The sequence below is a fragment of the Saccoglossus kowalevskii genome, chromosome 11 (assembly GCF_978046115.1).
Source record: "Saccoglossus kowalevskii chromosome 11, keSacKowa6.1, whole genome shotgun sequence".
Lineage (NCBI taxonomy): Eukaryota > Metazoa > Hemichordata > Enteropneusta > Harrimaniidae > Saccoglossus > Saccoglossus kowalevskii.
Window position 1 is genome coordinate 10,589,160 of NC_140651.1, and position 18,568 is coordinate 10,607,727.

The 18,568-nt window shown below is 34.1% G+C and overlaps 1 protein-coding gene across 4 annotated transcripts in view; it reads left to right on the forward strand.

The window, feature by feature from the left end:
• LOC100368708 (intersectin-1-like) overlaps positions 1-18,568 on the forward strand; it is a 61,792-nt gene that overhangs the window by 38,784 nt on the left and 4,440 nt on the right. For 3 of the 4 annotated variants that reach the window (XR_014931012.1, XM_085505741.1, XM_085505742.1), the window contains 16 exons: positions 405-526; positions 1,152-1,271; positions 1,675-1,732; positions 2,666-2,860; positions 8,788-8,909; positions 9,702-9,808; positions 10,210-10,285; positions 10,627-10,734; positions 11,551-11,649; positions 11,994-12,161; positions 14,204-14,275; positions 14,796-14,927; positions 15,537-15,655; positions 16,157-16,239; positions 17,572-17,655; positions 18,196-18,369. Coding sequence is in view for 3 of the 4 variants with exons in the window: in XM_085505741.1 (XP_085361867.1) it covers positions 405-526; positions 1,152-1,271; positions 1,675-1,732; positions 2,666-2,860; positions 8,788-8,909; positions 9,702-9,808; positions 10,210-10,285; positions 10,627-10,734; positions 11,551-11,649; positions 11,994-12,161; positions 14,204-14,275; positions 14,796-14,927; positions 15,537-15,655; positions 16,157-16,239; positions 17,572-17,655; positions 18,196-18,369 (1,839 nt within the window). In the remaining variant the exon portion in view is untranslated. Of the gene's footprint in view, positions 1-404; positions 527-1,151; positions 1,272-1,674; positions 1,733-2,665; positions 2,861-8,787; positions 8,910-9,701; positions 9,809-10,209; positions 10,286-10,626; positions 10,735-11,550; positions 11,650-11,993; positions 12,162-14,203; positions 14,276-14,795; positions 14,928-15,536; positions 15,656-16,156; positions 16,240-16,861; positions 16,939-17,571; positions 17,656-18,195; positions 18,370-18,568 lie in introns of those variants that run through there. The other variant, XM_085505743.1, reaches the window with a different exon arrangement.

An 18,568-nucleotide genomic window follows, 5' to 3' on the forward strand; every position in this document is an offset into this window, starting at 1 on the left:
AATTATACGCATCTCATTGAACTGCGCTTCATGATGTCTGTCGATACGATCAGCGTACTGCTTCATTCATGTATACTTTCTGGTATTGTCACGGTTACCTCAAAGTATAACATTGTATTCATACATTAGGTGTTATTTGGAGCCTACTTCAAAGCTTTACATAGTCTAATAAATTATACATACAATGTAAGACAGGAAAATAGTAAATAAAAGCTAGAACAGTTACAGAAATGATTTTCCAATAGCTCTGTTTGTGTAGTATGAACCATAGGCTAACTGTCTTTAATTTCAAAAATTACTTTAAATATTGGGGTATGTACCCTCCATAATGTTCTATGGTTACTTCAGTACTATTTTAAGCAAATCAAACTTATCATCATTAATAAGGCTAAATTTATTCTCAGAAATTGCACAAGTATTGGCAGCTTATAAGGCCTCTGGTGAAGAGCAATTATCGTTAGAACCAGGTCAAGTTATACATGTGAGAAAGAAGAATCCTAGTGGATGGTGGGAAGGGGAATTACAGGTATGCTGCTAGTTGCATGTAAATTATATGTAAACTGTCTAGCATTTCTGTTTGTGGAGAATGCTGTTGTTAACTATAGCTCCTTAATTCCTGTTCATGTTGCCTTTTCCAGAAATTTGGCCAGCAATACTGTCATTTTCTAAGAAAACCAATGGCTGTCTTTCTCTAATGTGGGTGTGTAGGGTATACTGTATTTGCTCTGTTATCAGCACATATGCTTCTATGAATGACATAGATGTATCTATGGTATATGTAAGGGGTGAGTAGACAAACAGGTGATGAACTGCTGTGAGTATTGCACAACAACCAGCCACTACTACTACTGTATTCCATGCAGCAATGCAAAATTATCACATAGTTTCCAGCTCTCACTTGCGCTATGCGTAGCACTACAGTAATTACCACTGTGTGTGCCATCTGTTCGTCTACTCGCCCCAAGACATATTTTAATGATCTAGTATTTCAATAAATACAATTTTTGATTTATGTGGCTTTCAATTGGAATGTGCCTCTAGTAGAGCAAAAATAGTAGGCTTCATTCATCGTGTAGTTTGTAAGGCAAATTTAAAATATTGGTTGTCCTCACACTAAAATTTGACACGAGTTGTGGTTTTTGTTTTTTCAGGCACGAGGGAAGAAACGTCAAATTGGTTGGTTTCCTGCCAATTTTGTTAAATTACTTGGTGGTTCATCAACACCAACTCCAACAGACCAAGCTAAAGTTGCTTTATCAAATACTGCTCAGGTAAATGAAATATAACAATATTCATGGAAATAATATATTACTGTCCAGTTTTCATAGCAGTTTTTACGTTAGTACAGTACAACACATGTAAACCGTGCAGTTCAAATTTGATACCCATCAAAACTGAATTCTTTTCAAACCAGATACCTTTCTGAACATGCCATCTTTTTCCACTTCCTTCATGGATTTGTCTGTTAACATATATGAGCAAGGCATTAAAAAAATTATTTGGTTTCCCTCTTTAAATCAAGCAAACAGTCTTAATAGTAGTGGTGCCCAGTTTAGACAGGTTTAACTGTTTGAATATCTCCATGCATTTGTGTCTCAGAGCTCTGGAATATAATATTCATCTAATTTTAAGAGCAATTTCTAAAATTTTCTGTGATTGTGATTGTCTTTACAGAGTAATGAAGTGAATGGTGGAGGGCCAGCTGTAGTAAATACAGCACCGTCTAACACAAGTAAGAATTTATTACAGATATATTTATATGTATGTCATGTTTTCTTAGTGTCTTTGTTCACTCTGTTTTGTACTGCAAATAGTCATCTTAAGCGCTGTATGATTGTCTGGCTTGATCGAGAGGGGGTGCAGGTAGCTGTCTAAAGCGCCTTCTAAAGTGAAATGTTTTGGTGGAGTTTGAGTGGGTTGAAATAGGCACCTGACGCGCCCTCTAAGGTGAAATGTGTTGGTGGATAAAGCTGGTGGAAGTAGTCACCTGAAGCGCCCTCTAAGGTGTAATGTTTTGGTGGGGTTTGAGTGGGTTGAAATAGGCACCTGACGTACCCTCTAAGGTGAAATGTGTTGGTGGATAGAGCTGGTGGAAGTAGTCACCTGAAGCGCCCTCTAAGTTTAAATGTTTCGGTGGAAGAAGTCACATGAAGTGCCTTCTTAGGTTAAATGGTTTGGTAGATAGAGTTGGTGGAAGTAGTCATCCAAAGCGCCCTCTATATTGAAATGTTTTGGTGGTTGTAGTCACCCGAAGCACCCTCTATATTGAAATGTTTCGGTGGAAGTCGTCACCCGAAGTGCCCTCTATTGAAATGTTTCGGTGGAAGTAGTCACCCGAAGCGCCCTCTAAAGTTAAAGAGCAGTGGTTGTCGCGCAGCGCGTGTTAGAATTTCATGTAAATAAACAATGTATTTTAAACACATTGTATACGCCGCTATGAGTCCCATATCGAACAGGGCGCGGCGCGATGACTACTGCCTTTTAAATAGTTTAGTAGATAGAGTTGGTGGAAGTAGTCACCTGAAGCCCCCTCTATAGTGCAATGTTTTGCTGGATAGAGGCCATTCTTGGTAAATCCTGCATCCTAGGTTTGAAATAATTTCCAACATTGAAATAGAAACCACAGTTAATATCGTGACTGAAATATATGTTGTTTTTGTGTCAGTCTTTCAAGTGATAGCACAGTATCCTTACACAGCACAGAATGAGGATGAGCTGAACTTGAGTAAAGGTTGTGTCATAAATGTAGTAAACAAAGAAGATAAAGACTGGTGGAAAGGAGAACTCAACGGCACTGTAGGATTATTCCCTTCCAATTATGTACAACAATTAACAGATTCAGATGATACTGGAAACAAATGTAAGTAAATTCTGCTCTCTATAACCCTGATTTGCTAGTATATCTGTCCTTGGTAACCCTAGACGCAAATGCTCCTCAATCAACAATTATTCTCTTCTGTCAGTCATATCCAATGTTTTGAATATCTTGTTTACATAGATAAATGGACGTGATCGACAGGACAGGTTGTGATATTGTTTGAGGGGTAAACTGTGATTGATTAGAACGAGTGACTACTGTGGTGTAGGCATTGTATGTGCTGGGTAGTGGGAAATGATAAAGCTGAAACTGAATGTTCTCAGTGCATAATACTGTCACTGCGATGAAAAAACCGACATACTGAATGAATTTGTGGGTATAGAAGCATTTAAGAAGATTTTTGCCCAAACTATTAGTACCGGTGGTCAGGGTTAAAGCCAGAAAAAGAAGGTGCCTGTCTGAAATTTTATCGAAATGAAAGATGGTGGACCCTAGTCTATAATCAAAATCGATTGTTTGTTAATTATACATGGTTACTTAGTAATTTACGGGTGATTTTCAATGAAAATTGGACAGGTATAAATTTTGTTCATTTAATGAAATGTTTTACCTGTGCCTATCTAAAATGACAGACAGGTGGCTGGCTGGCTAAAACCATGTTGGTAGTCAATAAGTCAATCAAGGTTGTAATCACATAAAAATATATCAGTGTTTTCCATATTAACATAACTATGCAAGGTGGCACTAAATGTCTTAATGCTCCAATCTCAGATTTATTAATGTATAATAACATATTTGACAACAAAATATTAATTCCTATCCAATATAGCAAATATAATATCTATAATTTTTAGTAATTTAGTAATTTCATTTACTAATCTACTTGTGTTTATACATACAATCCTTCTCTATAAATCTAGAACTGCTTCAAACTTACATAGAGGGTGATTTCTTTTACTTCTACTGACTGAGGCTTTTTATCGCTATGTGTACATGTCAGTTTCATTTATACTTTTATTCTATAATTCCAACCTTGATCTTGTAAAGGTGGATAAACCTCACGATTTTGTTCTGCTTGAGAGAAAGTTTTCTATGTTGATCACCCCAAATATTCACATCCATTCATCTACATAACTCCACTTAATCACTACTTACTTTAGCATTGCTAATCCCATCTCTAATATCTCACTTGCTTCTCAACTCACTGTACATAAAAATTACATTTCAATTGGCTTATCTTTTCTTGTTTTGTTTTTTCATTTCTGTGCTTTTCCAGGATATGTTCATACTCACCCAAGTTACCCACTACCAAACAATGCCACAGATTCTAACAAATCAATCCAAGCTTTGTATCCTGCCACAAAAGTGGGTTTTACTCAAGACTATTAATTCTGCCGCCAAAAGAGAAGATGGAGTGATCAGGATTAGCTTCTTTTTAGCATTTTGATATACACTTGCAATAATTTGTAAACCACTGTGAAAGATTGGTAGTGGGTCCTTGTGTGTGTCCACTATCTCTTTATTTCAAATTTCTCCATGGAAACTGTAACCATGCTTTCTATTTCTTCATCCTCATCGCAAATATTCATGCGCAAGGTCATATGCACAAGGTCAAAGTTCACCCACTTGACCCACTACCAGCTTAACACGGGATGATATCAGTATTTGACTTTAAACCAGATAATGCCTTTCTTTTTTTTAGAATTAATTTAGCATCTCACTCGAATGTGCAAATTGATTTTCATTTCCCTGTCTGTGAATTTCAATCTAAAAGTCACAACTACGGAATCTGTTTTTAAAAAAAAAGGATGTATACTGCATGGATTTTAGTCGCTTTGTTTCTGTTAGACATCGTTTGTACATGTCAAAGATATGTTAAAATCAAATGTAACTCCCAGATAACTTTGATTTTTGAAGTTTTTAAAAACCATATTTGGGGGAAAATTATCATATGGCAATTTTCTTGAATTGCAAAAATTTATCTTATACATCACTATCAAACCTTAAACCAATTTTATGATAGAAGTTTAATAGAAGATATGTAATACACTTAAACATTAAACAAATCTTGTCGATATAAATGTACAGCATTTTCAATGAAATGTTGTTTTGAAATGAAATGTATCGCCTTACATAATACATATGTAGTAAAATATGGTATCTACAGTGCAGAATTCCTTTCATGTAGTGTATACAAACTGCATGTATGTACTCAGTAGGTGCAGGTAGGTACATCCTATGCACATGTAAGCTCTAGCTCTTCTCTACTCTTATTACATGCATGATGCAAGACAGGAAGTCCTGATTACCCGGTAATCCCATAATTTCAGAATACAGTTTTGTACTTACTGTTAATATGTGCTTCCATTTTATGCTTGATGAGCAAACTATTTAACTTTATCATTTCCGCTGAATTATTATTTTAGGATTTTGAAATATTTATTGATGTCCCATTTAAACTTTCTGCAAATTGTTGGGATCCTCTGTGCATGGTGATGTAGTCTAATTTCAGTGTGAACTTAGAAATGTAACCACTTTTATTAGATTATTATTTATTGCTTTCATTTATTGTAATAATTTGGTTTTATTTATTCAGACAATCAAAAGAGCTTCAAATCTTATCAAATTTGACATGTACCCCATTCATCTTTTGCCTTCCTCCCAGGATACACCTGTACCTTGTACTTGATGGTCTTGTACCTGTTACTTGTTTCAGTGTACTAAATGATTAAATCTTGATTTCTGGGATTTACATGTAATTCCAAAAAGAATAATTACTACCTGAAAATTGTGGGTAGTTGCATTATTTGCATTTACTGCCAGCCATTCTGTGTGCATTCAGCAGCACTTTTCTCTGTATTTGTAATTTCCTAATGTTTGCAGCATATGTGTCATATCACCTCCATACTTTATATTGATATCATTTCACCTGGTAAAACATCTCCATATAGTGATTTAAAACACCTCCCACTGGAGAATATTTGCCTTTTCATCCAGAGCAGACACTGATCATTTCTGGATTTTTGTTTTACTCAATTCTACATTTTGGTGCAAATTAAATCAAATCAAATGATGATGATGGTGATGATGATGATGTAACCGTTTAAAACTTTTTTTCTGCTCCACAAAAACATGGCAAATACAAGCTTTCAGCTGTTGTATAATACCGGTAACTGGAAATTCCATTCGGCATCTTATTTTCAGACTCGCATAAAGTTTCTATACATCAATTGTGAAATGCCTAGTTTCTGCTTCCATGACTTAACATCATTTTTTGATAGCATTTTCAAATGCGCATTTGCCAATTCAAGACAGCTACAATACAAGAAATCATTCAAGAGTAGATTGTAAGTTTATATTACAGTTAACACAATGCTGTTCATGCACTTTGGACAGCATTTGAAAATATTGTATGTTTAAGCATAGACTGTTGAAATCTTTAAATTTCAAGTTCATAGTTGGTGCTGATAAAACAATTCAATTTTTAATAATACGAGTATATGTAGTGTATTAGTGTTGTTTATTTAATATGTATAAGATATTCATAACTTTACATGTTTAGTTTCTCTATATTCCGTCATAACAATGCAATTTGGAGCAGAATAGTCAGTATATTTCATGATCTTTGTATGTCATTTTTAATTTTCCACATTGAGTTTGTATTGAACCACACCTCATCTGATTCAAGTCAACTATCTTCCATTCACTTTGTCCCTGTATTGTAATTCAAGCCTCATTTTGATCAACAACGACTCCATGTAAGGAAATCACATCCAAATCTTGTTTTGATCAAAAATCAGCTGGAATGTCAGAATATGATTCATCTTAGTAAGGCACTTTCTGATTCGTTAAATCATCACAGAGGAACTCTCCTTAACGTAATTTCTGTGCGTATTGTTTCAGGTGTGATTTATCCAGGCAACTGAGTTAAGATAAGCAAAAAAAATATGGATGTCTCTTAAAACTATATAGGATTGTAATCAGAGTGGGTTATATCGATAATATTCATGGCATGAACTATATGAAATATGTGTGGAAATATTAAACTATATGTAAATGTAACCCTTGTATTGTGTCAATATTATTGTTTACAATCTCTTCTGATGTACTTTAAAAAAAAATTATAAATTCAATGGCAGTTGAAATCTGTCATAGAATCTGCCTATTTAATATCACAAGTGCTTTCCACCATTATCAGATGTATCTTTGCAGTTTGAATCAGTGTATATGTATGTGTGTGTGTGTGTGTGTCTGTTTACTCCACTGATATCTAAAGAGCCATTCATTGCATTTTGATGAAACTTAGTACATAGATGCTCTCGGAAAATGCACAGATTTGATTAGTTTTGGGTGAAAATTCGTGAATATTAATCACTTATTTTGCATAATACTTTTGCCAATTTTTGTCTTTTCCAATGATATCTCAAGTACTGATAATCTGATTTTAATGAAACAAATCATTTTCTCACAACAGATTCTATGATGGCTGACTACATATTACTGATGAAAAGTTGAATATCTAGAGAATGAAATGTGATATAAAAAAACTGAATTGCATTCTACATTTGTGGAGCTTTTTCTTTAGAGGTCATTATGTTGTTTGGATTGATGTTTGCTTTAAAATATGTAGTATCTTATCTGAAAAACAAAATAATGTGCATCAAGGTCCTATAATGTCCAACGAATATACTAAGTTTGAACAAAATCCATCTATAAACATAATTTTGATGTTTTTTTAGCACAAAAATGGCTGCCATTCGGCCATCTTGAATCAGATCCTGAAACAAATTGATGTGCATATGTATAATATGATGTATGTGTGAAGTTTGATTGTGATTGATATGAGAGTGCTGGAATTTGAAATTATATATTGTATGCTTGTGATTAAATGTTTTAAATGTAGAACACTTGTACAATGAGATAAGGATACAGTAATAAAGCATATTCTTATTTCACTCAAAATCTTGCTTCATTTTGAATCCAAATACATAAATTTGAAAATGGTTGTTCGGGAGCGTGGCTTATCAAGAATGGCAGTTGAAACAAATACTGCATTGTTCCTAGGAATATTGCAGTGTTTCAAGGATAAGGAGATATAGTGGTTAGTGGTTTTTAATTTTCTTCCGGCGTGCTGTAACACAATAATGTAGACTCTTCTCATAGAGGTCAATGCAAGTTGTGTATCAGTAGTAAATAGCATTCGGTCATGCAAGTTAATCCCCAGTGGCAAGTACAGTGGATGAAATAAGGAAACAATGAATTCACACTACTACAGCTGGTTGTCTCTTCCTAAAGATCAGTAACTTTTAATTCAACGTTTTTGTTGAAGTGATATGTGACACACCGGATGAATGGTCTACATGGAATTAAAAGCTACCAATCTTTTAAAAGAGACAACCAGCTGTAGTAGTGTTAACTTATTCTTCATTGCTTCCCTATTTGGGTATCAGTAGGCCATATAGAAGGCAATACATCGATATCATTTGTGAACGACAATGTGAGGTATACTATACAATCCGACCCATAGAGGGCAAGCTACAAAAAAAAATGATGTAAAGTTTTGTATCGGTTGGCTGTAGCCCATAGAAGACAATGTACATGCAGATCGTCTACCCAAGGAAGGCTGTGTCTCAAAAAGACTCCCCATGGAAGACAATGTGAATATACATGTACGAGTAAACTCTACCCATAGAAAAGAGTTTATTGAAGTCATTAGTACATGTAGTCTCTTGCCATTGAGAGTAATACACATGTAAGTTGTGTATCAGTTGACTTAAGCCTTTAGAAGAAGATCTATATATACAGATATACTCTACCCGTAGAAAGCAGTGTTTTCTTCATCAATAGATGCTTCCCATAGAAGACATTGTGCATATCATCTACCAGTATTAGTAAACTCTGCCTATAGAGGGCAGTGCAACTACAGAATTCTAAGTAATGTTTGAATTTGTATTAATTATTTATTAAAGGGTACAAGGACCTGAAAGTGTATGAGAATTTGTCACCTTTAGAAAGAAAAAGACAACAACATATTCATGAACTGATTGACACAGAACAGAGTTATGTGGATAATATGCAGCTTGTCTTAGAAGTAGGTGGTGTTTTTTTCATGCCTTCTCTGAAACTCTTTAGATCATAGCTGTCACATTATTGTATGTGACTTTACATGCTAGTAGTGTCTGGCATGTTCTGTGTCATCAATATAATTTGAAGGGGCAAGGGGGGGGGATATCTGGCACAGGTAACAGGAAATAAAAAAGGCATTTTACATTTTTTACAGGAAATAAATAGAAAGTTCTATTTACAGTAAATTTAGGTTTTTACACTTTACAGATAAAGCAAATTCCTAATTACATTTTCCATTTTTATAATATATTTGATAGTTTGTGTTTAAGAATGTGTATGAATTACGACATTTAATTTGAAAAATGTCTTGTACGCTTACAAAAAATAAATTCTTTGTACAAATTACGGACAATTAAAATTTGTACGATTTTACGTTTTTTATTCATTTAAATAACATTCTTACGAAAATAAAAACAATTGATTACAGCTTACAAAAATACCCCTTGCCGACCCTCTAATTTGGCTGGTTCACATGTCAGTTGAACACTTCATCACCCGCCACCCATATTTTGAATTTGTTGAAGGTAACAAAAGTTGTATTTTACATGCATTGTTTACTGTAATTGAATGCATAATGAACGAAAGAATATTTCAGCATTCCTGCAACATTATTGGAAAAATTTCTTTCAAATTTGATATGATCATTCATTCCAGATATTATATTTTTCATATTCACAGTAATCATGCCTGGTTACAAATCATTTATTAATTCACATGTTTGTTTGTAATTTGTTTACTCATCTAATTGTGTTTGTAGGTATTCTACAAACCAATGGCAGAAGCAGCCATTGTCACAAAAGAAGAACTTGCTTCAATATTTGTCAACTGGAAAGAAATTATTATGTGTAATATGAAATTGTTAAAGTAAGTTTTCATTTCGTTATAACAAAGATTATCAAACAAATAAATAAATAAAATTTCCCTTGCAGATTGTCTTTTAACAAATTCACACACATTTACTCCAGAATGTACCGGTACATGTGGCAGGGGAGTATGTAATAAAAAAAAACACTACAAACTAAAGTCACATACGGTTTCTTTGAAAAAAAACATAGCGTTAATGAATTTTGAAGAAGAGTTATAAGAAATATCAAATTTTGGGTACCATAGTAGAGGGGAAACGCATAGAGCTGTAAAACACATCGATAAATCCACAAATACAGTTTTATTCCAATTTTTGGATGGATCTCATCTCTAGTTTGTTGCACTTAAGACCAGTGATGGTAAATTCTTGAATCAGTAACGTTTTCAACACTTTCTTTCAGAGCATTAAGAGTACGAAAGAAAATGAGCGGTGAGAGCTGTGTGATTCGTAATATTGGAGACATTCTTTGTGAACAGGTACCATCCTTTCACTGAAGTCAGCATTCAGTATTTACTCGCATGTTACATTTTAATTTCTTCTTCTGCATCCTCAGTGGTAAATCAGCAAAACATGAAAATGGGTGACTCATACCGCATTTGTTCCAATAGTACCAAATACCCTTATGTACATGACATACACTGAGGTTAATCTAAGGTCAAAATAAATACTATTTTATTGGTTCAGTATACAACAAATATGATTTTATATGTACTGCTATTGGAGATTCTATATCATAAGAGCAAATACAGTAACGAGATACATGTATAGCTAAAAATTGTGACTTTATGTTAAAATACTTTGTGTTTTTACATCACAGCTTCCCCATATGACACCATACATTAGATTTTGTAGTTGTCAACTTAGAGCCTCATCGCTAATACAAAAGAAGACGGATAACGGCAACGAATTTAAAGCCTTCATGAAAGTAAGTTAATACTGTTACAGTAACTCTCAAGATACGAGACTCTTACTTTCGTACATTTGGATTTGAAACTTTTATATCAACTCTTTTTGACCTTGACAAAAGTAAATAATGTTTATTATATACAACTGTCAACATAACGCCATAAGTTACAGCGTGCCATAATTTTGGGGTATTTTGCAGGGTATTTTCATCCTATCATATTAGGAAAAGCGAATTCCAAATATGGAATGATTACGCACGTAAGCGTCCTCTAATAATAAAAACAAACATGGCTACCACCAGAGTTTGACCGGATTCAACACAAAGAAGTTTGCTGATTCTGTTCTAAACATTTTGGATTTTGGCATTCCCATGGTGTATCCTTGGAAGGAAAAGATGTATAATAATAAGGTTATTACGAGAATACCTCAAAGTATGCACTCAGACAGTACGCTGCACATGCATACTTTGTTTATCCTCATAATAACGTCATAGTACACTTCAGTGTGGTGTCCTAGTGATGTTTTTCACATGCAGTGGGTCTATTCTGAATAATATTATCTACTTCTCTTTGTATTACCAAATGTAAACTGTATGTCACACTCATTCAGTGGTGTCTGTGGCTGTCATATTGTACCATACTCTACCATTCACATCTGAAGATTATGTGATGAAAACAAGTACGATCAAACCGTTTTTACAAGGTTATGCCGTGCGGCTGAATACTTGCACCAGACACTCCAGCATCTGTGTCCTGACACGTGAGACTGTCTTTAGTACATACATTTGTTTAATTTGTTTGTATAACTTTTCATTATAATATTTCTTATTTTATAGAAATGTACCGCCAATCCAAAAACCAAAGGTTTACCATTCAGTGGGTACCTTATAAAGCCAATGCAACGAGTCACTAAGTATCCACTGCTGATTGGCAAGGCAAGTCCATTCATATTTATATGTGTAAACACTTTTGATGTTTGAAATGTGTTGAAATAGACCAATGCTCAAAATATAAGCAATGTAGTGTGAACACAAAGGTCACATCAAAAAAAAATTTGGTCTTGCCCTTGTTCATAAGTTTTAAATTGCTTTTTACTATTTAAATAACTGCATGCCTTCAAGACCTACAATGTTTCAATATATTTTTTATAATTTCTCTTTGACCAAATAAACATAATTCCCCCTTTTCCAGGTCAACATTTGTGGAAAAATATTAATTTATAAAAAAAAAAATATATTATTTTTCTTTCAATAACTATAACTTTTCTTATGTGAGACAGATTTTAGAAAATACCCCAGTGTATCACCCTGATCATGATAATGTGGAATCAGCGCTAGAGAAAGCTACTGAACTTTGTAATCAAGTCAATGAAGGGGTGAGAGAAAAAGAGAATTCTGACAGATTGGAATGGTTACAGTCTCATGTGCAATGTGATGGTTTAGCTGAGGTAAGCTTTGCTGCTGCTTTACATTTGTGTCATAGCTTCATGGGTTTCCATATCCTACCTTTGTAAAAAAACACTACAAACAGGTAAAGTATTGCAAGCAAATAACACACATGTACTCAAAACGAGGCTGCCGACACCTGGTACCCAGATACGACAGAGATGGTATACCTTATTAGAAAGTCAAAATACCAAATAAGAAACAATGACATGAATTTATAAGACGACACAATAAAGGTTCCAACATTTGTCCATTACCTTGCCTACACCATGGAAGGTACTAACGGAAGGAGCCACGACGCCTATCAAGTGGCCACTTAAGCCTCTTAACTGGCTTATTTCCTTTTGTTTCAACCCAAATTAATCCTGATAGGGACATTGTCTAGCTCATCTTTGATGTCGATGATAGTTTGCGATTGTTTACACAAGTAACGAGTTAGCGGAGTATGATATAACCTCGCCGATTTTTAATGTGACCATAAAATATATGCGCATTATGAAACTACGGTCATCACACATGCGCACTGAGTTTGTTTAGGTGTGAAAGGTCAAAATACGTATTTCACATCCTGAAATTCAACAGATGAACGTTTGACTTCACAAATTTCACATGTTTTAATTATTAGCAACTGTAACTATAACAAGATTCCGAGTGCATACAACAACAATTCCTAAGAACTCCTAAAAAATATCATTACAGAGAAAGTGTCTAGACATGCTCTTCTTTCGATACTATCTTTTCTGTTGGTGTTCGCCGATGTCCGGTGGTCAAAAATTTCGACAGTTTCGGACACCAAACCCACGCACTGACAATGGTACCATTGAATAATGCAATCGTCACAAGCAATCATTGATTAAGTCTCATTACCATTACAAATACAAAATTCACGATATTTCATCAGTTCTTCTTTAATCAATGTTACCGGTATATGTGACAATTTTCCATAAGAGTTCGCCAAGATCTCCGGAAACAACAGCATTCAAACTAAAATTTGTTTTTTCAATATTGTACATGCGAGGTTCGACTATCGCTTCCGAACATGCTCCGAATATTACCGAATGCTCGAGATTAGCGTAACCCATTATACGAAGGTGCTAAAAGCTAAAAAGAACAATGTTTGTGAATAAACATTGACAAACGATCATGGGGTAAAGCTAAAACAATAGCGTCGTGGCTCCTTCCGTTAGTACCTTCCATGCCTACACCAAGCAGTTTGGAAGCTATGATGAGTTTTTCATCATGATTCAGCTATGTTTGCATAAAACAATGCGACCTCTGTGTTGATACCGGCTTATATATGTATGCTTTGTGGCTGCTTGATTAATAGATTATTATGGTAATAATCCTATGTCAAAACAGATCACTGGTAAAATATGTTATATCACTGATTTTTCATTCAATAACTGAACTCCTTTTATTATACATCGTTTCACTGATTAGTTATGCTGTGGGGACATTTTTAGCTCCACTGTCGACTTTGTCGAGCGGAGCTTATCATATGAGTGATTGTCTGTCGGCGTCCGTGTCAATGTTTTACTTTTTCGACTTCTTCTTGAAAACTACAAGCCTGAATGCTTTGATACTTGGTATGTATGTACCTGGGGTAGACCTCTCTTAGATTTGTTCATTTCATGATGATATCTTCAATTCTCTAATTTTGGTGAATATTTTTGGTAAAAAGTGATATTTTTGACTTCTTGTTAAAAACCGCAAGTCCAATTGCTTTGATATTGCATATATAGATGCTACATGTGGACCTTTCTCAGATTTGTTCATTTCGTGATGATATCTTAAATTCTCTAATTTTGGTGAATATTTTTGTCATTTTTGGTAAAAAGTGATTTTTTTGACTTCTTGTTAAAAACAGCAAGTCCGATTGCTATACATACTATACATATTGTTCATTTTCTAATGATATCTTCAGTTCTTCAATTGAAATGTGCCTTGCTAACAGCGGAGCTATCTCAGCCGAGAGGCTGCTTGTTTATTATACATGCACTTTAAAGATGTGCTTTTTATAATTCAATGTTTTGTTATTTTTCAGGAACTTATTTTTAACTCGGTGACGAATTGTTTGGGACAGAGAAAGTTTTTATTCTCAGGTACTTTAGTGAAAGTAAGTAATAAACACTTGTAATCTTTTTATTCAAATGACTGAGTTTTCTATGATACTGGCTGATGAATAAATATTAATTTGAGATTTAGAAATTGTATGTAAGAAATGTTAGTTGCATCTATCTAGTATGTTAATATAGTGAATGAACTTATTATTTGATGTTATAAACACGCTTTTGTAGTTTTTTTTTTTACTCCTGTGTGTGAGTTAGTTAGTGCATCTGTGTGTGCATGTGTGTGCATGTGTCCGTTACACTGATATCCCAAGAACCTAGATTTTGATAAAATTTGATACATAGATGCTCTGAGATAATGCTCAGACCAGATTACTTTTGAGTTACCCCGGTAAGTATTTTCACTTTTTCCAAAAAAAACAAATTTCAATGAAACTTGATACGTGGATGCTATGAGATAATGTCCGAACTTGATTAGTTTTTGGTTGAAATCAATGTGACATAACCATAGACCTTTCTAAGGTCTATGATGTACGGTAACATAATGATTTCCTTTTTTTGTCATAGGCCAAAAGCAATAAAGAATTAGTTGGATTTTTATTTAATGACTTTCTATTATTAACAACACCCACCAAGCAAGGTATAACAGTATTTAATATGGATGCCAAGCCAGGTATTCTCTTTAAAATGTACAGAAATGTAAGTATAAATTCCTGCCATCAATTTTATCAGTCACAGGTAGAGGGCAGTATCCCATGTTGGGGGCGCTATGTTTAACTGACTGGTGGCCATTTTTTCCTAAAAGTCTTAACATTTCATCAACCTATTCATCAAACTGTTGATATTTGAAAACTAAATAAATGCGACCAATGTATTCTGGCAACATTTGCCAATGTGCCAAAGTTTTACCGAACAACACCAGATACTTCAAATCACATTATGGGTATACAGACCAGCTACTGGGCTGTATTTAATGTCTGCTAAAGTGCTACCTTCTGATATGAGCTGCATAAAAATATGCTGTAGATCTTATTTGCTGTATAATCAGGATTTTTTTGTTAAGAGGTGACTGTCAGCTAAATATTAGTCTACTCGAGTTGTTCAACCAGTTACTTCTGATTAATAGCACACACACTTACATGAATGACAGAGGTATTTATGGTTAAATTAAATCATATTTTAATGATCCAGCATACATACATTACAGTCAAACCTGTGCAATTTTTGGTATATACGGTATGTGCTTCTAATAAAGCAATACATACTGTCTATAATGGCGCCATGTTGTGGTATTATCTTTTTTTACAGCCATTATTTCTAAATGAAATCAATGTCAAGGGACCTACTGATAAAGAAGAAGATAGTTTATTTCATTTGTCTCATATTGATAAAGTTTACAGTTTAAAAACAGACTCTGTCAGTGAAAGGTGAGACTCATAGAAATATCAGTAGACAAATATACAGTTTAAATTTAAGCCATTGTTTGACTTTAGCCAGTGTCACATTTTACATTTTAGGTTACATTACATGTGGGCTAGTACTTAACGCAGTGACATCGGTAACTGCACATGCTCAGGAATTGAGTCCTCAGCAGCGATAACAACACCCGCTAAACACACAAAGGCTCTACACTCTTGTTTGTAATCAACCTGGTAGAGCCGTCTGTCATATGCACCGACTTCCCTTGCTTTAAGACAAAACCACACACATATTTCTTGCTTATGTGCACCCATAAAATAATAACATCAATGAATGTTCAGATGTTTTTGAAATGAAATAAAATTGTCAAAAATGGGTGATAAAAAACAATATAGTTGGTTAACATAGTGTTAAAATAAAAATTGTAAGTTGGAGAATGGGTTTATCTGTGAACATGTTTTAAGTATCAATATTAACACTGTTTTGTCTTTTATTTTGCGTTTCAATAGAACAAAATGGCTCAACAAAATACAAGAAGCAACCACAGTTTTTATTGAAACAGAAAAAAAGAAACTGGAAAAAGCCCACCTAGGTTTGTGAACTAATGTTATAAAGGCCTACTTTGGTCACTGAACTTCAGTGTAATATAAAGACCCACCTAGGTTTGTGAACTAATTACCTAAAAGCCTGCTTAAGTTTGTGTACAAATTTCCTAAAAGCCTGCCTATGTTTGAGGACTACTTTTCTTAAAGCCTGCCTAGATTTGTTAACTAAATTCCTAAAACCCTGCCTAGATTTGTTAACTAAATTCCTAAAACCCTGCCTAGGTTTGTTAACTTATTTTTGGAATGCACTTCAAGCTTTGTGAACTAATTTCCTAAATTATTGGGCCAGGTCACTCTATGCATTGATTGACAAGCTTATATAGCATACTATAGCAGTGGGTTCATATAGCTTCTTGTGTTGGTCTTTAGTCTTTGTGGTGGTATTTTAGTCATTTCTGATATATTTGTTATTTTCAGACATTATGATTTTTATTGACACAGAAGATCTATGGTTTCTTCCATAGACTTGCGTACTGTAACACAAACATGCGATGTCAAATTATATCGTAGATAAAAGTCAACAAAAGCAGAATCAATAATATGTTTATTAAACTCTCACCAAAACCAAAACCGTGACAAAAACCATTAGTTTGTTGTTCTTTTCTTCAGGTCCAACAAGGACAATATTACCGAGAGGGTATTCACTGGAGAAGGTATTCCTGATAACTTAGATACTTCCATAAAGCAAAACCTACAAATAAATGTCTTTCCATGCATGGTAGGATACAGAGAAAATAGACAACAACAGTAAATACCACGAACTCCATAGAAAAATACTGATAGTAAGACTACCATTTCCTGGAGTTTTAGCTGTACCATTTTCCAAGGGAAGTCCTAATGCAGTTACATTTAGCCATGGTTACTAAAAAAGACTCTTTTTTTAGTAACCGTGATTTAGCCAATTAATTTTGTCCTTGTTCAACCTCAAGAAAATGGCTGTCACTAGAGTCACATACGGTTTAACTAAATCTCGGGAAAAACAACTTTGAACAGATCATTTTTGTCACAGTTTTCATGTTGGGGAGTGTTTAATAAGCATACTATTGATAGGCGATAGTGTCTGTTGCATGCTATGTAAAAATAGTGTACTTTTATAAAATTGTATTTGCAACACCATTTGGTGTTGCTTGTTTGTGTTACGCAAGACAATGGAAGGAACTATAGCTGTCAATAAACATCCTACATCTGAAAATAACAAATTAATTGACATGTTTCTTGGTACTCAGTCTATGATAGAAATATTGAACATATAATCAAGCCATAAAAAACTCAATAATGAGTCTAAATAAATAATTTTCTTTATTAATGTGATTTTTTAGCTCGTACTCAGAGAAGTAAAGGAGTTGGAAGGTTATTTGTGACAATCTTAGAAGGTGCTGATCTAAAACCAGTTGACAGAAATGGTGAGAAAACTGAACTCCAGATAGTTTGGTGTAATTAGCAATTTGATTGTAAACTCCCATGTACAGTTAAGATGGAATTATCATTACGAATTATGTTAAAGAAAAATTTTCTAAAAGGATTTAAATCTTAAGTGCTAGATGAATACGGCTTTACCATATTTGTAGAGTATGTGCTTACATAAATTACACTTGTCAAAATAATTAAAGCGCGGTGGTCGTTGCGCAGCGCGTGTTCGAATTTCATGTAAATAAACAACGTATTTTACATGCGTTGTATACGTCGCTATGAGTCCCATATCAAACAGGACGCGGTACGACGACTGCCGCCCTTTAATATTTTAATTATTCCATATACAACAAATGGGATTGTTCGTTTATTTGCGCTTCTATTGTAGATGTGCTTAAATAGAGAAAATACAGTTTTCTTGGATTGATCCAGAGTGTCCAAACACATTTTCTGGATTGAAATCGATATAGGGTCTCTGTCTCTACACTATATATAAGATTGTACACTTATAGATGTTCTGTATTGTCTTGTAGGTTTAGCTGATCCATACTGTGAAGTCAGTATGGGTGTACAGGAACATAAAACTAAGATTATACCGAATACATTAAATCCAAAGTGGATGTCATCTATGCAATTTATTGTACAAAACATAGATCAAGATGTGCTATGTATAACAGTCTTTGACCGAGACTTGTTCTCTCCAAACGGTGAGTTTACCACATGTTGCACACGCCCTCTATTATTGGCTAGCTACTGTAAATGCATTAATTATTTGCTGGTTTTTAATTTCTCTATTTTCATTGATAAGTAAAATTCGCTAAATTAAATCCATGTGTATGTGTGAAATAACAATAGAAGTCATTGTTTCTCTGCTATCTGAACTTAAAAGCCAGTGAAATTGCTCAA